The sequence below is a fragment of the Eublepharis macularius genome, chromosome 1 (assembly GCF_028583425.1).
Source record: "Eublepharis macularius isolate TG4126 chromosome 1, MPM_Emac_v1.0, whole genome shotgun sequence".
Classification (NCBI taxonomy): domain Eukaryota; kingdom Metazoa; phylum Chordata; class Lepidosauria; order Squamata; family Eublepharidae; genus Eublepharis; species Eublepharis macularius.
In genome coordinates, this window is record NC_072790.1 from 78,812,412 (window position 1) to 78,837,011 (window position 24,600).

The 24,600-nt window shown below is 38.5% G+C and overlaps 1 protein-coding gene across 2 annotated transcripts in view; it reads right to left on the reverse strand.

The window, feature by feature from the left end:
• Positions 1–1,640: 1,640 nt before the first annotated feature.
• IBTK (inhibitor of Bruton tyrosine kinase) overlaps positions 1,641–24,600 on the reverse strand; it is a 59,982-nt gene continuing 37,022 nt past the window's right edge. Inside the window, exons 19-29 of one of the 2 annotated variants that reach the window (XM_054975360.1) lie at positions 24,086–24,146; positions 19,915–20,042; positions 19,361–19,473; positions 15,868–16,010; positions 14,916–15,079; positions 13,897–13,989; positions 13,324–13,467; positions 4,407–4,547; positions 3,596–3,661; positions 3,381–3,513; positions 1,641–2,918 (exon numbers count right to left, since the gene is read on the reverse strand). In XM_054975360.1, coding sequence (XP_054831335.1) covers positions 2,793–2,918; positions 3,381–3,513; positions 3,596–3,661; positions 4,407–4,547; positions 13,324–13,467; positions 13,897–13,989; positions 14,916–15,079; positions 15,868–16,010; positions 19,361–19,473; positions 19,915–20,042; positions 24,086–24,146 — 1,312 coding nt within the window. In that variant the 3' untranslated portion in view covers positions 1,641–2,792. Of the gene's footprint in view, positions 2,919–3,380; positions 3,514–3,595; positions 3,662–4,406; positions 4,548–13,323; positions 13,468–13,896; positions 13,990–14,915; positions 15,080–15,861; positions 16,011–19,360; positions 19,474–19,914; positions 20,043–24,085; positions 24,147–24,600 lie in introns of both variants that reach the window. The other variant, XM_054975354.1, reaches the window with a different exon arrangement.

Genomic DNA, 24,600 nt, shown 5'->3' on the forward strand with positions numbered 1-24,600 from the left:
ACATTTATAGGTTTTCCAAACAAAAAACCACCTCATACTGTATTTTAGATTTAATGCTATATTTCCACAGACCACATAGAAACAGCAAGTTATTTTACCTTAAGTCTCCATGCAACCAAGTGTAACGGGAGGGAATTGTTTTGCTTTAGGTTATTTTGATCACTAGGCAGGGTATTTTTGGGAAACCTAGATCCAGTGGGAGGTTCAGTTGCTACTGAGAAGTAATACATAGCCTAAGAGTATTTTTAAATTCATAAAAAGCAAGCTACTAAAATATAAGATTTTGCTGCACAGTTAGAGCACACTAAAAGAAAATGGCATGATTATTGAGAGTGTAAGTCATTTGACACAGATGTCACAGTGTCTTTCCAATACGTTCTGCTAACTCGCACAACCACGTTCCATACAGTGCTCACAAGCACAATACCATCTGGAAGGAGCATTGTACTTTCTTAGGTACAAAATATTGCAGTTTCCTGAAAGATGTGGCAAAAGACTTGACACATTCCCCTACATAGACTTGCAGATTTATTTCACTGAAGAATATCCCATTTGGAATGGCCATTGGAGAACCCAATATTTTAAAAAAAGGAAAGGCTCCAACAAGAAGTATTTACATTCGCTAGAGGTAAGATATAAAAAAAATGTGCTGATCTTGGAAGAAATTTATGGGGACAAGTTTATAAATTGTATTTTTTAAACTTCAATATGGTATTTGATAAAATGTACGGTGTTAATTCACACGAAAACAATTAAGAATCACTTTGTAATTCATGATAATATTGGGGGAAAGGGAGGGATTAACTTTGTGCTGAAGCAATAGTCAGCGGCAGAGAGCTGCTCTCCAATTCCAGCTTCTTTATCATCTTGAGATGAGGCCTTATGGTTTTAAAAAAGTATACATTTATTTTATGAATGCAGCTGAATCACTGTTCACTAGAATTCTGAATAGTACGCAAATAAGTATTTCCAGTTGTAATTCCTTGCCAGTATAAACAAAAGAAATGACGCCTTTGATTGTGATATTCTAAGGACTAACTGAGGAAGGACACAAAAATACAATGTCAGCAATATATAGGGAAAAAATGTATCATTCATGAGCATACCTTGCTCTGTTTAATTCTGACAACGATGTAGTAAGCTAAGAGTATAAATTAAGTTGTATAAAATAGTTAGCTTGTTTTAAAATCCCAAGAAACTTGTGTTTTGTTGAATAGATTTCTCTCCCTTGGTACTCTGAAAATCATCCACATGACAATCACTTCAGCTTTCCTTCCCACTGAGAAGAGTTTATGCAAAAAGCCTGTGCCAGAGCCTGACAGATCACCTGGAGAAACCAGGCCCTGCAAATTAGGGTGTGTGCGTGCACGTGTGATATATTGTAAAAGAGACTCTCAGATATACTCCACCCCCATTCCCCTAACCATGGGCTGAAATCCTCAAGAAGCGGAGTATCGCACCCAATAGCACATTCACTTGTTTTGCTATTCTTGCCCACAAACCCGGCCTATAAACTCGAGGAAAGACTAATACAAATGTTCTGTCCGAGTTATCCTGTTGTAATTGCTTATTTTTTGTACCCTTATTCAAAATGAACTGCAGGGGGTGGGGTGCAAATGAATACACTAATCAGCTTTGCGTCCTGTAGTACCTTGTGCTGATCCATTTTGTTCTTTATTGCAGTTTGCTTTTCCACACAGTTATTCTTGGCATTTAATCCAAAACAGTGAGCTGCAACTACATTAGATAACAGACATGAATCATTCTCTCATAATGGTATGAATGCTCACTCGGGTAAATCACTGTAGCTCCAGTTTATCCAAAACCAATAAATGCTGAGATTATTGTAATAACTAGTAAATCCAACCACAAGCTACCAAACCAACCCCCCATCCTTGAACAACAACCACCAAAAAATACCAATAACATGTTATTTACTAGAACTAACAATCTTTTAAAGTCTTCCAACAACAAAAAGCTACCCTCGATCAGAGAATTTTGAATACACAGTACTCAAAAAGGTATCAATACTTGTTACAAATGCAGAATTATCAAAATGTACTCATTTCTGTAGTTTCAATGCTTTTTCCTGAAATGTGTTGTAGTTCAGCATGCTGCTGCTTACCTCATCTCCATTTTGCCACTTTTCAATCAAAAAAGGGCTGTCACTTCCTATTTCTTATTTTAAGAGCTTCGATTGTAGTTTGGACTCCCCTTACATTAATGGAAACCATACCCAGGGCAGTACAAGATCATCACTGCAGCACAGTCTCACCCATTGTATAAGGCATGATGGCTAGGAGTACTTTTCAGAAAGCAGGGCAGGGGGGCATCCACATTCACACAAGCATAATAGAACCTTGATACCATTACTTCAGTAGACAGAGCTTTTTGTTACTACACAAAAACTGGGTACAATCTTAGGAAAATGAACATTTGAGATGACCACACAATCCCATTAATTCAAAACGTATGCATGGTTGTGATAATTCAGTCTTTGGTAACTGGAAAGCAACACCACTATTACACTTTTTGCTAATTGGCAGGTGGGTGGAAGGGAGGGAGAAGTATCATAGATCAGCTTAGTAGTTTTCAACTCCAAATTAAAATGGCATCCTATAGAAGCGGCACAGCCTAGTAATCAGTTTGGTAGGGAAAACGCATAGCAGGCAATGGGTTGAAAAGAAATGGACACATAACTGCCTTCGTTCTTATTCAAGAACAACCATGTAATCAATCCCAGATTCATGCAGTCCCCATATCTTCTCCAAATCCATAAGGAGCTTTCTTCATCAATGCTTGTTCCACATAGGAGCTGCTATTGGCCCCTGTGGAGATCTTTCAACAACAACAAACTCATCCGGGTTGCTGGACGCTTGATAGTGAATTAACAGATCCTGAATAGCACGTTCTTCTATCTGAAATGAAAAAAATGAAACAGCTCTATGGAATCTACAAGGAATTTTCAGATTGGGGATGAACATTTGCCATTATTCTGTGCTGTGTAATTTTTAAAAGAAACTGAAGTCACTAGAATTTTCAAGCTTCATTATACATTTTTGCACCAAAGATCTTTTAACAACACTGATAACAGGACAGAGCACAAACAGTGGCACTTACTTGCAAGTTAGAGCATTGTAACAGATTCTGCAATTAAAGGAGTCACACATAAAGCTTTTCTTGAATCAGAAGCTGCTGAGCACGCAAATCTTGTATGCTTGGCTAGGTCCAGTTATGTGGATTAGGAATGCCAACTCAGTGCAACATGATTTATGAATGCTTAGGAACATGAATAAGAGAACACTACAGCCTAATATTTTAGTAAGCATAAATGCCAAACACAATTATTCTTAATTTATTGTCTGAACATTTTTCTTTACCTGGATCAAGGCTAAAGGTTTCTCTCTAGTACGGATAAGAGCAGCTTCTTGCTGGAGCTCTTCCTCTACAATCTCTGCAAATGTGATGGATGTTGCAGCAGCAAGACCTGGCGAGGATGTTGCTAACCAAGGACTGCAAGGTAAATTATAAATGCAAGATAAGCAGTTGACAGATTTTTTAAACATGATAATGTTTAATTAAAAATCCAACTTACTTTTGACTCTCTGAATGTACTGGTTCACAAGAAGGGTCATTTTCTGCCTCAAGATCATTGGTGAGTCTACAGCAAAAAAAATATTAGCAGACCATGAAGCCTAGCGCACACTATTGACTTCCAGAGACTAAACAGTAGGAGTGTTCAGGGGTTGCATGTTTGCTAAGTACAATACTTAAAAACTGCAAGCAGGCATTGCAGCTTTGAGATATTCCCTACTAGTATACGAGGAGAATAGTGCTTGGAATAGTACTTGGTTTGAGGAGGAGAGCTGACGTTTGACTGGATTTTTTCCCATTAAACTATGTGTGGAAAGGATGGGATAAGGAACAGAAAAGGAATATAATGAGCTATTGTTCCTTTTTTGTGATGGAGGCAGTACAGAACAAGGTGCATAAACGTTAAAACGCCACATTTCTCGAGGATAGACCATACATCTAAATAAATGTAAGTAGTTTTTTCAATCCACTTTCATTAGATGAACTGCTGTGCAAATCCAATTACATACACAACTTCTGAGAATCAGCTCCTTAAAGCCATTATAAAACAACCATCATACATTCAAGGCATCACCATCATGCATTAGGAAAATATTGTGTAACTGGATCGCTACACAGATGTAGACTTTTCATAATTAATTGCACTCAGCAGTCCATCCAGCAACAAAGTTCTAAGGCTATAAAGTTAGCATTAGAATAGAAAACACAGTGACTAAAATTAAACGCTGTACATTTAGATGCCTAAACAGATGTACAATGTTGCCAGAAAAGCAGTTTATAAATACTGAAGACACAATGATTTATGTGTTCACCTTATAGACTTTGCAGTTTGTGTATCCTCAAGTTCTTTAACCCAGTCTTTTCTGGAACTAGTACCTACTCCGAAAGACTTTTCTTCCTTGACTAGGAGATCACGGAATGATTTTGGCAATGCAGAATGCATTGAAGTAGCCCTTTAACAGAAAGCAGGGACATAGTCTCAATCAAATACTTGTACCTTCCAGTAAGGATTCCAGGAAATGTATCTCCATGGGAATTATTTTAATGAACAAACAAAGCTTGCATGAAAATCCCAGTACATATCAATCTGTTGGACCTCCACAGGTGTTTATATATATAAGCCTGTCTTTATATTGGCGCAAAAAAGCCCTTGAGAAGTATGGACATTCATTATAGCTCTCTTAGGCTATAACGAGCAGAACAAAATTAGCCATTCCAGACTATCTTGAAATTTGAATATGAAAGGAAAACAATGCCTGAATGTTTAGGCAGAACAAAGAGCTGGGGGAGCCTCTTTCTAGCCCCAAGTACAGGACACTTGTATTTGCAAGAGCTGTCACTGCTGTCAAGTCATCATTTTCACACCATAGATACAAGCTGCTAGGAAACACAAGCATGGCTACCCTGTACCTTAACACTAGTGTCATAGAACATCACTGGATGGCATCTATTACATTACTACAAGGATCCCTTTATATCTAAACAGAGCATTTCGAATCTTTAGCAGCTGGTCAGATCTGACAGTCCATTTGCGTTCTCCAATAATCATGTTTACCTCTTTGGCATTCAGTAAAGAGACCAGCAGGGAGGCACTTTCTTAGAACATCACTTGCCATGTTGTTATTGGATAAATTCTTTTGGAACACATTGACATGGTTGGAAAGAATCATTTGCGTTCAGAACACGCATCTGGAAAACTGTGACTGTCTTAATGAATACTTTCTTTTTTTAATACACAAAATCTGGGCTGTGACTTCTTCACTGCATTTGTGGCTCCAAGCATGACAGTCCTCAACTGTTCTGCTTTTCTCATGTCAGAGGCCTAGGATGGGCCTTTGCCAGGGACTTGAAAAGCTGCTGCCAACTGGTAGTCAGTACCAGTCTAGGCACAGACAAGTGGTCTGACTCAAGAGATGCTTTTCAAACTCTGTGCAATACCTATAGTAAAGAAAATCTCATCCAAGATTCACAGAGAGACATCATTTGAGGCTATCTGCAGCTCTGGAGCTCCTTTCATTCACAAGTTCTGTACTTATTACAAGGGAAGTTAACACATTTTTACTGGGCAGCCATTAGATGGCCACGAGAGTAAAGAACCACTTGTTTTAGCTGTGTAACTGTCTCTCTCCTGCTTGAGTTGCAAACATCATGCTAGAGAGACATCTAGAAGTCAGAGAGAATTCAACAGTGATGGGGAAAGACAACTCAATATGCTCAGCGATACTCTTGCAATTTAAATGGTATAGCTGTGTATTTAATATTGATCGTTATATTGTACACTTGTATTTGGCGGGATAACGCACATAGTAGTTACGTGGTTCTTTTGGTAGATAGTACTAACTGTAGGAAGAATACCAGTGATGTAATGAGTCAATGGTGCATATGTTTGTAAGTCTGATAAAGAGAGGTATTTCACACTGAATTACTCTGTGGAGTTTAGAGTATGTGTATATCAAATTTTAGCCTTTGTGACAGTTTCTGGAGTGCCTTTATATTTTCAATTAATGAAGAAGCATATAAATTTCCCATTATCAGACCACAGCAGTAGCTAAGTTGCCTTGGACTACAAAGAAGAGCCATTCTAATAATGCTGTCAGTCAGTACCACACTACTTTACTGAATACTTCCTCTATACATTATGTTTTACAACTTAACTCACCATAAGCCCATATGTGGACTAAGATGTGACGGTATTACTTGAGAATTTGTTTAATGCAATGTTGATAATTTAGCATACTGAGCTGTAATGATATTTTATCCCAGCAAAAACAGGGACAAATTATATAATGTTAGGAACATCTCTCGGTCAAAGAACCGCCCGATGCCATCCTTCTATGCCCACTGATAAATACAGAGTACATGTGACATTATATATACATGTAACTTCACATGCAATTTCTCCATCCCCTTTATATATAACATTTTTACAATTGGAAAAATAAATGCAAAGAATTCTATGAATCCTTAAGTCCCCCAAACTGTGAAACCAGAGGCTTCTTTTGGTGCAAAAAGTGTATGGATAAAGATATATTGAGTCTCCATGTCAACCAAAGAAGTTCCAGAAGGCCCCACACCCATCTGGCATCCTGTCTTGCCAGAAGAGCTGCTGTATTTCCAAGACAAGTATCTTGTTTCATGGCAAACATACAAATGTTCTGAAGAATGCCACATGCAAGCATGGAAACCTCAATTTGGCGCCAAATACATGCGTATGAGTTTGTTTTATAGACTTTTAAAACCAGGATTATGCCATAAGGTAACTAAAGGGTGACAAGAGAAGACATATCTCTTAATCACAGGGAAGCAGAAATGCAGGAGAACTACATTTTAAACAAATCATTATCAAGCCATCAGTGTAGTATGTACGTTTCATGAGGAAATAAACACTAACAAACACCATTTTCCAAGGAACCAAGATTTTTAAATCATTACTTTACATTGACTGTCATCTTTTTAAAAAACCTCTACGTTTTTTGCTGTTTCCCGTGTTTGCAGCCAGAGGAATGTTATGAAGGAAGGAAGGGTCATATGAAAGTTAGATAGGAATTCACTGTGCAGTTAAATTTTATGCCACGGAGTTAAGGAAGAGAGCGGATTCGTGGGAGCGAGCTAAAGCAAGCCCCACGATGTCAAAAAAAGAGTGGCAATCGGCAATAGAAAACCTGGATAAAAACCTGGACAAAAAACTTTTAGATATGATTAAAGAACTTAAGGACACGAAATTGGAGCTGATAAAAGAGGTTAAAGAGGTTACACAGACAGTAAAATCGGAGCTGTCAGAAGTGAAAAAAGGTATGGAAACAATACGAAGTGAATTACAAGGAACGCAGCAAAGAGTTAAAACAGTAGAAGACGCGATGGAGAATTTAGCAGACACGCAACAAACAGAGATGAGATTGGTGAAGGGGAGAATGTCAGTTGCAGAAACTAAACATATGGAGAAGCAGCTACGTTTTCGTGGCTTGCCAGAAGTGGAAGGAAAGTCAGCGCAAGAACAGATGACTGAGGTGTTGGCTGAGTACCTGGGGAAGGAGGAGGAGGAAGTTGTGGCTATCCTAGATGTGGCATACCGTGTGAATTCGAGAATAGCAACCCAGAGGAAACTACCAAGAGATGTGATTGTGCAGTTTACAACACGAAATATGAAAGAGAGGATTGTGACAAAACAGTTTCAAGATCCATTGGAGATTGATGGCAAGACGATTATTATAATGAAGGAACTGCCCAGATCAGTGTTACTGGACCGGAAAAAATATAAAGTGCTAATTCAGATTTTGAAGGACATGAAAATCAGGTACAGATGGGAGTTACCGGAAGGAGTGTCCTTTGAGTTTGGAGGGGCCAAAAAACGCATCAGATCTGAGCGAGAGATGGAGCGATTTATTAAGGACAATGAAAAAGACTTACCAACAAGATCATGAGTATGGAGTGTAAAGTATTATCTTGGAATGTAAATGGACTAAACTCACCGAATAAGAGGAAAAATACTTTTCACTGGCTACTAAAACAAAAATGTGACATTGTTTGTTTGCAAGAGACCCATATCAGAAAGCAGGATGTAAAATATTTAAAATCTGGAAAACTGGGCAAAGAATATGTAGCGGCCTCCAACAAGAAAAAAAGAGGAGTGGTGTTGTACATAAAAGAGGAGCTACAGCCAAAATTTGTTATGAGAGATGTGGAAGCTAGATTTGTAGCAGTGGAATGTATTTGGAATTTAAAGAGAGTGTTGGTAGTCGGACTTTATGCACCTAACGGTGCAAAAGAAAGCTTCTTTGAGGATTTAAGGAAGCATTTAGACGATCTTGCATATGACCAGATAATTCTTGCTGGAGACTTCAATGGAGTGACAGACTTGGAACTAGACAAAAAGACTACAACGGCACAAAAGAAAAGAGGACTATTACCAAAGCTTTTTTTTGAGTTGATTCAACAAGAGACTCTTGAAGATGTATGGAGGAGAGAATATCCTAAAAGCAGACAGTTTACTTTTTATTCTGCAAGGCATTCTACATTATCAAGAATTGATATGATCTGGGCCTCAAAAGACTTAGCATTATGGACTAAGGAGGTAGAAATAATGCCTATGGTAGGCTCAGATCACAACCCAATTATGTGGAAATTTGGAAAAAAGAGAAAAAGGAAAGCATGGAGAATAAATGAGGACTTGTTACAGGAAAGAGAGAATATGGAAATACTGAGAAGAGAGACAAAGTTTTTTATACAATACAACGTGAATAAAGAAGTACCAACCAATAAAGTTTGGGATGCTTACAAGGCGGTTGTAAGGGGCATACTAATGGACTTAAATGGTAGAGCAAGAAAGAAGAAAGAGGAGAAAAGACAAGAGATTGAGGAGAAAATAAAAGCCAAAGAAATACAGCTGAAAAAGAGACCAGGGAAAAAGAAGGTATACCAGGAAATTAAAATACTTCAAGAACAGCTAACAGCAGTGAGCAATAAAGAATTGGAGTGGAATCTCAAAAGACTGAATCAAAAAGCGTTTGAGGGTGCTAATAAACCTGGGAAGTACCTGGCATGGCAATTGAAGAAGAAAAGGGAAAAGAAGATAATAAATAAAATTTGCGAAGATAACAAAACGTATTTGGAGCAGGCTACCATTAGTAGAGCCTTTTATAAATTTTACGCTAAGCTGTATAATAAAAAAGAAGTAAACAAAGAATCAATAGCGTCATATTTGGAGAAAACCAAACTTCCAGAAATCTCGGAAGCTTGGAGAAATAAGTTGAATAGTGAAGTAACTGACGAGGAAATAAGTAAGGCAATACAATCTGCAAATCTAGGAAAGGCGCCAGGACCAGATGGACTTACGGCTAAATTCTATAAGACAATGGCTAATGAACTGGCACCATTCCTAAAAGAGGTGATGAATGGGGTTTTAAGGGATCAAAGGATTCCAGAAACTTGGAGTGAAGCGAATATATCCCAAAAGAGGGCCAAGACCTGACTAATGTGAAAAATTATAGACCTATATCGCTACTCAACAATGACTATAAAATTTTTGCGAAGATATTGGCGGAGAGATTGAAGGGGTGGCTCTCGGAAGTCATAGAGGAGGAACAAGCAGGCTTTTTGCCAGACAGACAAATAAGAGACAACTTAAGGACAGTGATCAATGCTATTGAATATTATGACAAGCGTTGTGACAAAGAGGTTGGTTTCTTCTTTGTAGACGCTGAAAAAGCGTTTGACAATTTAAACTGGGACTTTATGTTTGCCACTATGGAAAAGCTACAATTGGGAGAAAGATTCATCAGAGCAATTAAGGAAATTTATAGAGACCAGACTGCAGCAATCGTGGTGAATGATGAATTGACCAAGAAATTGACAATAAGTAAAGGAACAAGACAAGGTTGCCCGTTATCTCCATTGTTGTTCATTTTAGTATTGGAGATTCTGATGATACAAATACGTCAAGATGATGAAATTCGTGGAATAAAAATAAAGGACTATTCATACAAGGTCAGAGCATTTGCGGATGACATAATGTTAATTGTAGAGGACCCATTGGAGAACATGCCAAGAGTGATAGATAAGATCAAGGAGTTTGGAGACTTGGCAGGTTTCTTCATTAACAAAAAGAAGTCAAAGATATTATGCAAAAATATGACTAAGCAGAAACAACAATTGTTAATGGAAACAACGGATTGTGAAGTAACAAGTAAAGTGAAATATTTGGGAGTCGAATTAACTGCAAAGAACATAGATCTATTCAAAAACAATTATGAAAAACTATGGACTCAGATAGAGAGAGACTTGATTAAATGGAATAGATTGAATTTGTCATGGTTGGGCAGGATTGCAGCAGTTAAGATGAATGTGTTACCAAGAGTAATGTTTTTGCTACAGACAATACCAATCATCAGAGACTCCAAACAATTTGAAAAATGGCAGAGGAAAATATCAGATTTTGTTTGGGCAGGCAAGAAGCCTCGAGTGAAAGTGAAAGTTTTACAAGATGCAAAGGAAAGAGGCGGAATGCAACTGCCCAATCTGAGACTTTATCATGATGCAATCTGCCTAGTTTGGTTGAAAGAATGGATTACATTAAAGAACAAGAAACTATTAGCCCTAGAGGGATATAAAAAAATATTTGGATGGCACGCATATTTATGGCATGACAAAGTAAAGGTCAACTCGATGTTCCTGCATCACTTTGTTCGGAGAAGTCTATACATAATCTGGAAGAAGTACAGAATTTATCTACAAGAAGGAACCCCTTTGTGGGTGGTTCCATATGAGGTGATAGACCCGAGAGCTGTTGATAATGAACAACAATGTTTAACGGATAAAGAAATAACTAAAACTGAAGCATCCAAACTTAGAATAAAGACACAAGAGGAACTATCACCTGACTACGATTGGTTCCAGTATAGACAGATCAGAGACTTATATAATTCGGACTCTGTAAAGGGAGGTATACGAATAGAGAATTCGGAACTAGAGCAGACCCTTCTTAAAGAAGATAAGAAAAGAATATCCAAGGTATACCAAGTACTGTTGAAGTGGTATACCGAGGATGAGATAGTTAAAACACAAATGGTGAAATGGGCTATAAACTTTAATAAAGAAATAACAATGGAGGCATGGGAATACTTGTGGAAAACTACAATGAAGACAACGACATGTATTAATATCAAAGAGAACATTTACAAAATGATCTATCGTTGGTACATGACACCAAAGAAGATTGCGCTAGGGAATTTGAATACTTCTAATAAATGCTGGAAATGTAAGAAGCATGAGGGCTCCCTCTATCATATGTGGTGGTCGTGTGAGGTAGCCAGGCAGTACTGGGGGGAAATAATAAGAGAAATGAGTGAAATTTTACAATTTCAAATTAATAAGAACCCAGAACTCCTGCTACTGAACTTGGGAATGGAGGGAATTCCAGCCCAACACAGGACGTTGATATTTTATATGACAGCAGCAGCTAGACTTTTGTATGCGCAAAAATGGAAAGTACAAGAAGTGCCAACTATTGAAGATTGGACTTACAAATTGCTGTATATGGCTGAAATGGACAAGATGACAAGAAAACTGAGAGATTTGGACTCAGGGCAGTTCAACACAGACTGGGAGAAGCTGAAACAATACCTGGAGAAGAAATGGGAGGTGGGAGGAAAACTGTGGCAGTTTGAGAACTACTGAAGTATTGAAGTAGAGGGGGGAGACTTTACCGGGGGGAGAAGAGATAAATGTGAATTAATAAGCAGTCAGATTAATAGATTGACATATATATAGATATATATAGGTTAACAAACAGAACATAGAGAAAATAATTAATTATAAGGACTAAATATAAGGAGCGATTAACTAACAATATTTTCTTTTTTTTCTGACAAGTTTTGTACCAAACTGAATGTCTGAAGATATAGATGGGCCAAATTGATTGACTACGTGAGGAGAGATATATAGAACTATTATAAAAAGATAGAATGAGTAATATATAGAGAGAATAAGTCAAATTGTTTGATATAAACGAATTTATGATCTATATGGTTTATGATATATAGAAATATCTGAAATTGAAAAATTGGGATAAATTGTTTATCTAAGATGGAAACAAAGACAGTTTGGGCATATAATGTTAAAAATAGTTAAGGATGTACTGCTTAGAATAATGGAGAATATATATTTGTTTTAGATAGAGGAAGCTAATAAAAGTAAGGGAAAGGGGACAAAGGGTTGGAAAGCTGTTGGAAGTCAACAAAAAGGGGGGGGAAAGGGAGGGGGTTAGAGATGAAAAAATTGGGGAAAATTGAATGTAAATGTGGAAATAATGGATTCTAACCCAATAAAAATTTTTCAAAAAAAAAAAAAAAAAAGGAATTCACTGTGCAGCTCAACTACCAGCAGTCTAAGCCAGAATAGGACAGTGAATGGGGTGCTAGATTTACACATCATGTTAAAATCCCTGCTCAGTCATGAAGATTACTGGGTGATCTTGGGCCACCATCTGTCTGTCAATCTAACTCACCTCACAAGGTTGTCAGGAGACTACAATAGGAAAATCCCATGGGAGGAAAGGCAAGGTGCAAGTATGATAAAGCAATGGCAAGTGATTCCTTTGATTAAGATGGCTAGAAAATAATATACTTTTAAGCAGATCCCAGTTTCCATCTCTGGCTTCTATTTACTAAAAAGTATTTAAGTACCAAGGCTGGGAAAGACCTTTGCCCAGTCCTTAGCAAGGTACTACCAAAAGGACCAGACAGTACTCAGCTGGATGGGACAAGAAAAATTCTTATGTCTAGATCATAGGTAACAGAAGGTGTAATACATATCTACAAATATAAATAGGGGTGGATTTCAGATTTCTGCAAGTTTAAGAGTCCTTGCATAGGAAGAAGCATTAAAATTACTCTGCACTTTGCTTGTACTAAGTGAAAACAATTGTACCCATAGTATTTTTCTGGGGTTGCCAAACATAGTTCAAGGTACTACTTGATATAATTTCAAAACCAAAGTTCATAGCAGTTGCTAGAACGGGGTATCACCAGGCTCTAGCTTATCTGAACACACCAGCAAGAGATAAGAACAAACAAAAATTGTAAAGCAAGACCAAGATCTCAAAGATGCAATCGTATTTCTAAACCACTGCCATATTCAAGTGCGAATTCTCTAGACTAGACCAAAACATTTTTAAAAGATACTGTGCATTTAAGTTCACCATGCCCCAACATAAATGCATTAATAAAAACATACCACACATTCCCTGGCTTTGTAGCTTTTCGAGGTGTAGGTAACAAGGCTGCATCTGGCATGATCTCTGGGCTGCCATCCTTAGCAGCCATGGCAATCAACTTCCTTTGCTTCTGAGAAAGCTTATTCCCATGTGAAGCAGGTCGGCTAAAAATTAAAAGATAAGCTTACCATCACTTTCTGGAAAAACAAACTCTAAACAGAACAAGCATATGAGAAATTACAGCAAGGACCTTTTTATTCGCTTGTCTTTTAAATCCACGTTAGTGGGTAATAACAGCAGCAAAAAAGTTTACTAAGTATTCCAATGCCTGATCTGTGACTATAAATTCTTGTAAAATTTGATTTGTTCAATATGTTACAAATGAACAGTATTTAAGAAGGAAATGAAGTATTGTAGCATTATGTGCAAACAAGATTTTGAACTACAAAATATTTTTCAAAAATAAAAGTTTTAAAAATGTTTCACAAAGTTTAGGACTCTTCCTTTAAATCCTAACCAGTTTCATAATATTGTTTATTTTATTATCAATCCTAAGAATTACATCCCTTGACAAACCCTGGTTTTTTACCAACCCTGAATTCATCTTTGGCATGGTTCCACATTTTTGCATGTTTTCTTCGATCTCCATAATAGTTCTTAAATCCATAGCAGGAGGACTGGCAGGACTGAATGAAAAAAAATTACAAGTTACTACTTCTTAAGATGAATATTTTTACTTGCATTCCAGTTGCCAAACATCATTCACATCTTCTATATCTTGCATCCATATTGTAACCGGATGTGTAATTTATGTCTACTTCCTCAATTATGGCAAACCTCAAATAGAATGTTTTCAGACAACCATCTTATACATATATGTACTTTTCAAGAAAAAACCTCGCCAAGGACACTTTTAGGTCTCTTGACAATGCTAAACAAAATGTTTAAAAACCCATAGTTTATGTGAAGATGGATTACATTTCTTTCAAACCCTACTTCAAATCAGATCCTTTAAGATCGGAAGTTCAGGATGCAATCTGCATACAGTCAGACTTGTAATAGTTCCTTTTAGAAAGAAAGCTATAGGGCAGAGACATGTAACTGCTTTTAAAACAGTGATCACAGCTTCCTGATAACCTGAAGCTTCAAAACTAAGTGACAGTTACTGGCCGTCGTATACAGGCAATGCTTTTCTATTGAGAAGAACCTCTTGCATACATGGCTCACTGCATGAACTGGATTATGAATTAGGAGAAGAAATAATGACTACAACTTTATTTATATATGAATTAGGTGAAAAAATAATAACAACTGCATTTATATACCACTTTTCTAGACAGATTAGTGCCCCAGTCAGCGCAGTAAACAAATTCACAGTGAAATCCTAAGCAGAGTTGTTCTGCTTAAGCTTTCACTGTCAGAGTATTATTATCTCCACAATACAAGTGGGGAACTAGGGCTGAGAGGCGTGGCTTACCCAAGACCACCTACTGAGCTCATGGCAGTAGTGGGATTTGAACCATCAGACTGCTGATTCACAACTCAACCACTTTACCACTATGCTACAGCAGCTCTCACATAGCACTTGACAAACACAGGAACAAAAATATACCTAAAAGAGCTGACAACCCAATTGGAGGAGCCTGCAGAGGTGTTTCTGTTATTAGGAATGCAGCGTGGTGGTGATTTTTTTTGCAGTAATGTTTCTTCACTGGCTTTTACCTCTTTATTGGCATGTGCAACAACTGCACTGGAAACACATATCCTTTCTTTCACCTGAAATCAAGACACTGAAAATTATACACTTTCCTTCACATATTTAGAAAAATCACTGATTTGGGTAAGAGGCAAACATGTACAAGAGCAGACAAGGAACAAAATTCAGTAATGCACTTAAGCCCATGAATGGATCTACGCAGCTACTTTAGGCATGCCTAAGAGCGCTAACTCCCCTTGAACAGCTGGCCCCCTCCCCACAAGTCACACTGACACTCCTGAATTTTGTGAGTGGTTTACTATATGACAAAGGGCTGCAATTTGGGGTTCACAAAGTCAAAAATCCTGCTGGCTATGTGATGCTTGGGATAGTCTTGGATCTGCGTGGCTCCATATTCTACAATGTACCATCACATGCATGATTTAATCCTTTGAAAGATAATTACAAAATGGTCTCGTATCTGGCAGCACTACAGTATTCTGAGAATGTGTTTATGACATCTTCAGATTAGTGAATTTAGCACACATCATCCAAACACCACAGCACAGCTGCCGTAATTTAAAACTTGTGTTAAGCAAATAAGATGGAGCATGCAGTATATACTTCAAAGATCAGGAAGCAACATATGAAAACAGAGAGGTATCAACAACTGTGCTATTCAGGAATAAAATTCCTATAAATAAAGCCTATTAATGGAATTTATGAACAACAAAATTCTCAACATAAGACTGTGTAAATAATCACCATTTTTAAACTGAACTTAAGCCAGCTTTTTGGCTTATCTAAAGAAATTTGTTTTTTATTGAAATAGAAAGCATTAAGGTAACAAGACAGCTCTGACCTCCACCTTATCTGTATGGAATTCTACTGTGAAGTCAGGAGACTGCAAATCTCGGGGACTATTCACTCCCACATAGCTACTTTCAGAATCAGAGGTCAGCATTTCAGGAAGGGATTCAACAGAGTTAGTTTTATCCAGTTTCAGAAGCCCTACATTTATGAGAAAAGGAAAAAGTCATAATTAATTTACAATGTACTGACATGGCAAGAAGTTAGGGATATGACAATGTTCTGGCTACTTAAAAAGTCTAGAGACTCAAAAGATGCATGAAGTTCCACACTATCACACACCACACCCTGCTCAGCTTTAGTAGACACAGCTCTAGCCTGGTACCAGTCTCCAAGCCCAACTACCGATAGGGTGCTTTGCTCATCACTGGCCAAGTCTGTCAGTTTGGTACCTCCTACCTACCCTTACATCAGTCTGAAGTTCATTCACTTGGCAGCTCTACTTTCTGAAAATGACTAAGTAGGAAGTACAGCCCCACTTGTTTCTGCTTACAACCTGACCTGACCAGCTCCTAACAGGCCACTCAACCAGTAACAGCAATGGGGCTGTACAAAAGAACTGGCCCCTGAACTGCTGCCTGTGCAGCATCAGTACTGGTATCACCATCAGTGCTGGTATCAGCTACTGCTAAGTCAGCCACTACAGCTTCCTTTGCCACTGACACCCTTTGGTCAACCCTGGACCCTTTTCCAGGGCACGATCCGCCCTCTGGGTAAACACCGCCTTGCTGGCCAGGCTGCATTTATTTACTTCTCACCAAGAAGATCAGAATGGAGAGCTGCCACAGGGTCCTACGAGCCTAGTTGTTCATATGCACATAAGAAAAACATTCAAAAGAAATTATCTGAGAAGTTTAACAGAAATAATCCTGGCCATTTCCTCCGCAGATATCAGTGACAAACTGAAGCTTAGTTTCATTTAGATCCACTGAGACTGCTCCAAATGTAGAAGAAAGTTTTCCTGAACCATCTTTGAAGCAATCAGCCACTTTAAAAAAACCCTAAATATGCGATTTTAAAATATATACTTTATTTCTGTACCATTTTTCTTCACCAAAGTGGTTCATAATAAATCGTTACTTATTTACAATAAAACATGTCTCTCTGTGTGAGTGCATGCACGTGTGTGTGTAATTAACATTATTTCTATTACTGAGTGCTGGGGGGGGGGGGAGAGAGAAATATTTAAATATGCTTTTTTCACATTACTCTAAAAAATCTGAAATAATTCAATTTATTGTGCGCAGATAGTGCAATCCTATGTAGTTACACAATTCTAATCACACTGCATTCAATGGACTTGGTAGAATGTAACTCTGTTTTGGATTGCAGTACGATGCTTCTAACTCGGAGATAGCATTTAAATAGGTTTTTTTTAATCCTACTTTTTCACTTACATTTGAAAACCAAAGCAACAGCCTTTAGTTACATAGAACTGAAGAGAGCAGATTTTTGTTTCTGGGTACTACCAGTCAAAAAACAGTTGCTCAGCAAGTAGAGCCAGTCACAAAATAGCAGCTCATGCAGGGCTTCACAGAGCAAGTGCACGGTGGCTTCCCCTCTGCTATTTCCCCCACAGCAAATCACTACTACCGTCCCAAACTGTAGCTTCCCCAGAGAGAGAAAAATATATACAGTTATGTTTTTCCTAGAACAGGCAAACACCCTTCTAGACACCTTTCCCTTCCAAGCACGTATGTGCACATACGTGCACATATGGAGGTAGACGGGAAAGGCTGCTGGTACTGTTGCTTTCCTACCCAGAGCAGAAGTGTGGGAGGGTGTATTGCTGCCCCTCCTCGTTCTTGAGAAAGAGGAGAGAAGCTGTTGTGGTGGCTTGAGCAAGAACGGTAACAAAGTGACTACCCCAGCACTGGGGCTGAGGCAGAGTGCTACTTTTAGTTGCTTAGAGAGTAAATGGTTTACTCCCATGTGACCTTCTGCCCACTCCTAGAAGATCCATTTTTAAAAAACCTCTATGATCTCCCTTGAGATAAACATTTCAAGTCCCATTTAATTCAGTAGGAGAGACTGAAGGATTGCAATGAAATCAACTCTCTTATATGTGTTTAATTCTAATTCCAATCTATTTTAATGGGTTCTTGGTTCATTACATTAAACTATAAGATGAATTCTATGTCTTTCCAGTAACCATCCTATTAAGATCAGTCCTTTAATAACCATTCTAACCATGACATGCACACAGACTGAATGTAACTGCCTTCCCATAAGTGGTTGTCATTAATCATTAAACACACAAGACACTGTCACACCCATTATGAATAATGAACTATGGGAATCTTTTTGACATGGTTAGCATCTACACATTTTTACTCTGATATGTTTTCTGCACACTACAGGATTCTGTTCCTTCTCTTTTCTGTTGATCCATGTTCATTTTGGTATGTTCCTATGTTCTTGCCTGTTGGCTTATCCACACATTTCTTGGGCCTGATTTTTCCTGTTGAACTTTTGCAGCTGCTTGGGGGCAGTGTCGGTGGCAACTGCAATCCTGCATTCACTTCACTGCATTATGCTTATTTCACAGACAAGTCCCTTTATTATGTCAAAGAACACTTAAAACTCAGGAGAAAATTGGTGGAAACTTATGTGGTTGAATACCAATATGGACACATATCAAGTTTCACTGCTGTTGTACACCACACGTAGCATTATGTTTTAATGCCTTGTTTTCAGCTGACCAATAAATCCAACTTACTAAAGTGTTCCGTTTCAAAACCCCAATTTGTTCCTCATGAGGAAAAAAAAACCCCTGGCAGCTTAATGCACACCAACTCTGGCATACAATGGTTGGGGAGGGGAGTGAGCAACAGTTGGATATACATCTGGCATATGCTCCAAAATCCTGTGCAAAGGCAACAAAAAGTGGGAGGGGGATTAGACAGGACTTTTAATTTCGACAGTAAAGAGGCCTGACTCCAGAGGCGAGGGAAAGCCTTACTAATTTCACTTCCACAGCCTGTCACTTTTACATACTGCATTAATGCAAAATGTTGCACATTATCTAGTTCACAACCATATATAAGACTAACAGAAAGTGACAATTCAATAGCAACAGCGACTATCAGCAAATCACCCTCTAGCCTGGAGAAACAGCATCATGCAAGGCACCAGATACTGGATTGCACAGAGAACAAATGACAACTGACTCACTAGGATCAGATGACTAGCACTGATTCCATCGAGTTAGGGGCATATAAAGTCCAGAGTTAACTCAAGGCAATAATGGAATCATATGAAGGAAAATGCTTCCACAAATGGTCCTGCCCCATGAAAATGAATAGATCCATGTGATAAACACAGTGAGCAGACACAGGCCTCATCCATATTCAGAGCTGCTTGCAGTAATTAATACATAATGGATTTGCATGGCATGTGCATACATGCAAATGATTTCTCCTACTTGACAATTAATCAAAAAAAAGTAACCTTCAGATCACCATTGTGAAGGAAGCTCATTCACCACTAACCTGTGGAGGGTGGACTCTGAATTATATCCGATAAATTATATCCTCCGGAGCTGTCTGACCGTTTTCGAGGCTTCTTTTTAGCTTTAGCTTTTGCCTTTTTGAGGAGAGCTTCCCTAATTTAAACACACAAACATATGCATTTAAATTTCACTTGCTAAGGATTATGGCAAGCACACAACACTGTAGCTTTTCTTACTGCACACTCCCAGATAAAAATCTTATCAGGATCATATCTTATCCGAACTTAATTAGACTTTATGTTAGGAATTGAAAATTTATTGTCACTGCAAGATTTCCTTCAGAGCTTTACAACGTATCTGCTTAAACCTGTACTTGTTCACTTTTAAATAGAGCAGGTGGGATTCACACCAGGCCTTGGAAATACACAGAAACAGTGCAAAATAAAAGTTGTCTTAGTTGTCAGTCATTATTTGTCACCAAGCCATGCCACTCTATTTGGATGCAAAACTGGTACTCAAGATCTTGTGAAAACATGAAGTGTGCTATAAAGAGATAAGAAATCTGTATCGAAAGGAAAAAAAATTGAACCTTACTGAGTAGCTTGCTCTGTACATAGTTCTTCTTTTAGGAACACAAAGGTTTCTCCTTCCTCAGGCTCCAATGAACTGATATCTGGGCCATCTTGATATGGAGTAATTACTCTCCTGACCATAGCTGGAATCTACAACATTACAAACTCCTTTAAGCTGTACAGTAGGAAAGACAAGTAGGCCCTGAACTCAACTGGAAAACTCCAAAGCTTAGGGAGGCACAATAGCCCTTTATGGTGAATTGGTCTAATGAGAAGTCAAAGTTTTAGATACATCTACATAAAGTGTATAGAATACATGACTGGGCACTACTCTAAGGCTCTAACGTATAACCTCACTTATCAAATGGTCAAAATGCTTTTCAATTGTATTTTTGCCATTTTAACCTACATTTTTCAACTTAGTTATTAATAAAGATATTTATATTCTCTCTTTTGATTTGTACAAACGCCAACATGCTATACAATAAATTAAATAAATATTAGCAACTAAAATTCAAACACAAGCAGAACCACCAAAGCATTTTAAAAAACCACAACAAATCCAATGATCAAAGGCTCTTCTTAAAATTTCTGCCTCTGAGGGCACAAAACCACCAACTGAGAAAGAATGAGGTGAATGCCCCTTGGGAAGCTACACATTAGGTTTAAGCCAGCCCAGAAAGATTTCAAGGCAAAGTAGATCTCTTGTGTTCTGAAAGGCTGCAGACTGCTAGTCCTTTGATCCCCTCCTTCAAACCCCTGTTATCTAAAATCAGCGGAACAGCTGGGCATACAGTCACCCTGTTTTATTATCTAGGTCCCACTTACTATGACTGGCTACAAGGGAAGGTTTTACCATAGCTATATATTTACTGCTAGTTTGTGAACAAGCTCCAAAGTTATGAAAAAGGGTGAAAATGCAAAAAGATCACACCACTCAGCAAATGCCAACCCACAGACACCAAATGAAGAACGGTTGAGGGTTCCTCTAAAATTATCGAAGAGACAGGGTGGGGGAGGAGATGGAGTTCAGATTGGTATTATAAAAATATAAGTGGCTTTGGTTGAAAAGCAGGACATAAATGAAACAAAGGAAATGAACTGGGTAAGTGCACAAGGCTCTGAACTTCTCTTTATTAGGTACGTGCATAGCTCCAAACCCCTTAGCTTAAAAGGCATTAAAATACTTAAAAACAGCCATGATGGTAGGGTAGTATGGGAGCTAACTCACGTACAACACAATACGTCACATGTATGACTACCTACTGCCTGGAACCAGCTGTGCATGTGCTTGGTTCAGTGAACTCCAGGCTCCTAGGGAATGATTTTGTACTGTTTGTGACTAAGGCTGCTGACTTAAAGAAGCTAAGAAAGGTACAAAAGCATGCAGATGAAATGTTCAGGGAGCTGCTCCCTTGATGACACCCCTTCTTCTGTCTGGGCATATTAGGGTCTTGGGGTAAGAGGGCATCAGGCAATAGGAGTGGGGGATAATCCTCAGAAGAGGCCCATTCCTTGATTGGGAAATAGATAATCCTCTCACACCAAAGATACCCCCCCCGATTAGGGGATATTAGTCGTGGGAGAGTCATTCTGTAGACTGATGAGTCTATGATGAGCCTTTCGATCACATGGTAACTTGAATACCTGTGTAAAAAGTTGTGTGAACATTCCAGAACATATACAAGATAAGCAGATAGAATGAAACTGTTAACAAAACCATGCAGCTTCATTAAGACTGGCTTTTCTTCCAAATGATCAGAATGTAGCAAATACAATGGTTTTTTTTTCAAAGGGGACCCATGGAGGCTAGTGGTTCTAAAATTTGTTCTGACTAAATTGGTGGAAACTGTTACTGATGACAGAACTGTTAAACAGATAAGAGAAACAAACTCTACTCAGGAAAAATCCGCAAAGGGAAGTCATCAAGCTGTGGGAGTTCTTTGACAGGATTAAAAACAAGTGGACAAGTCTGACCCAGCAGACAGGATAAACTTGGACTTACAAAAAGCTCTGACACTCATCCCTCACCAAAGGTTCCTGAATAAACTTATTTATTTACATTTATATCTTGTCTTCCTACCCAGCCAGGTGATAAGAGGATGCATCCTCTTGCTGGTTAAAAACTGGCTAAACAAAAGAAAGCAAAGGGGAGGAAAATATGGACAATTCTCTCAATTAAGGGAAGCAAGGAGCAGTGAGGTTCCTCAGCAACCAGTATTGGGACTAGAGCTTGTTAGTAAATGATCTAGAAATGGGAGTGAGCAGTGAAGTGGTTGAGTGTGCAGATGATAATTATAATCAGATGTTGAGAATCAAAGCAGATTGCAAAGAGCTCCAAACGGTTCTCTCTAAACTAAGTGACAGAGTGGCAAATGAGGTTCACTCTAAGTGTAAAGTGATACACAACAGGGGCAAAAAAACCTCATTTCACATGTATGGTAATAAGATCTGCTGACATTCTTTGACAAGAAAAGAGATCTTAGAATCACAGTTGATAGCTGAAAGAAAGTGTTATCTCAGTGCGCTGCAGCAGTGAAAAAGACAAACTTGATACCAGGGATTATTAGAAAAAGAATGGAAAACAAATCTGTCAGTATATCATAATGTCCTTGAATGGTGCAACTGCATTTGAAATACTACAAATATGTTTCTGGTTGCCATATCTCAAAACCAATACTGCAGAGCTGAAGATTGTGCAGAAAAGGGTAATCAAAATGATAAAAAAATGTCAAAGATCAAAGAAAGGCTGAAGAGTTTTGGGCTTTTTGTTTAGACAAAAGACTAGGAAGGCAAGGAGATGACAGAAAATTATACTCAGGGAGAGAAAATTTTTCTTCTGTTTCCATAAGACTAGAACATACAGACACTCAAGGACATTGACAGACGGTGTATTCTGAACCTACAAAAGGAAGTGCTTCTTTACTGTATCAACCAGTGGTCTAATCCAGCGTAGCTGGACTTTGGTAAGAGCCAAGAGTATTACTTTTGAAAATATCGTGGCCTCAAAGAATCCACCCCAGTACTTTTAATGGAGAAAGACAAAGGAAGAAGATTTTATCATATGGGTATGGGTGGGCCTTTAAGTATCTAAAGAAGCAGCTGGCAGCCAGTGCAAATGGTGTACAACTGTGGCAAGCTCCTGTTAACAATCTATCAGTTCCTGCATTCCTCAGTCTATCCTGAGTTTTGATGAAAACAGTGGCCAAGAAATATGGTAAGTACATACAAATTCTGACTCAGCTGCATCTCCACACAGACCTGTTACAGTACTTCACTTGGGATGTAAATAGGGTATGAATTACTACAACTGGGTAATTCTCCATAAAACAGTACAAGTGGTAAAACACACACACACACACACACACACAGCCACAACTGCTACTCCAACATCTACAACTAGGTATACATCTAAGAGCACCCTCAAACAATATACCTGTCTTATGGGGAGTGTTACCTATTCCTGGATCAGACATATTCTCAGATTGTTTTGCCTTGAGTGGATTAACTTTTAGTGTATTCACCCCTACCCAGTCCATCACTGAAAACGGACATAAATTCAGAATCTCCACTACCTCCCTAGAATCAGAGCTGGGTGACATCAGCACACCAATGATGCTCCAGGCAGTGATCACCAGGAGTATCATGTAGCTGTTAGAACAGCATAGGAGACAAGATAGAACCGGAGGCACCCACAGGCCAATGGCCATGAAACAGTAGCAGTCTGCCTGTGGCCACCTCCTGGAGTCTCACGACTAGGAAGGACCACTGCAAAACAGTACCCCATAGCAGCAAGGCACTTGCTGATGGTCACCAATACTGAAAATCACTGAGTGGTCCAATAGAAGTAACAGGGAAATATTTCTCCTTATCCTAGTCCAACACAGGACATCCACTAGAGAGGTAAAGAAGGTCTCAGGTCAAAAGCCATATTAAAAGATCTATATTTTTAATAATATTTTTGTTACAATATTTTAATTCTATGGCTAAGGAAGACAAAACAAATAAGCTATTTTTAAAAGAAACACAAATTACTGAAGAATGACCCTCCCCCGACACACATACAGACTTTGCCTAATTCTCTTGCACAATGCATAAAAATCAATAAAAAACTACAGGGTATTTTGCTACACTACCAGTTCATGAAACTGACATCAGTGTTATATAATTAGCTAATTAATGGTGGAGCTTACCATTTTTCTATAAGACACAGAAAGGTCCTTCAAAACATCATCACTTAAAACATCCAAAGCCCTAAAACAAAAACCACACACATTAGTAAGTAAGTTGGTTGGGAAAGCAGAGATGGTTAAGAGCGTGGGACTCTAATCTAAAGAACCAGATTTGATTCCCCACTCCTCCACTTGAAGCTGGCTGGGTAACCTTGGGTCAGTCACAGCTTCTAGGAGCCCTCTCAGTCCCACCCACCTCACAGGGCGATTATTGTTGTGGGGATAACAACATACTTTGTAAAAATCTCTGAGTGGGCATTAAGTTGTCCTGAAGGGCGGTATATAAATCGAATATTATTATTATTATCTTGAAGGACTTCCAACCTTTGATGGGGTTCAGTTGTCCCTGGATGACTCAGTCAAGAGCCTAGAGGTTATACTGGACCCAGCATTACTGCTAGAGAAGCAAGTAAATGCAGCTGCAAAAGGCCAAATCAGATTAGCCTGGAAGATAGCCCCCTATCTTGACACAGCTG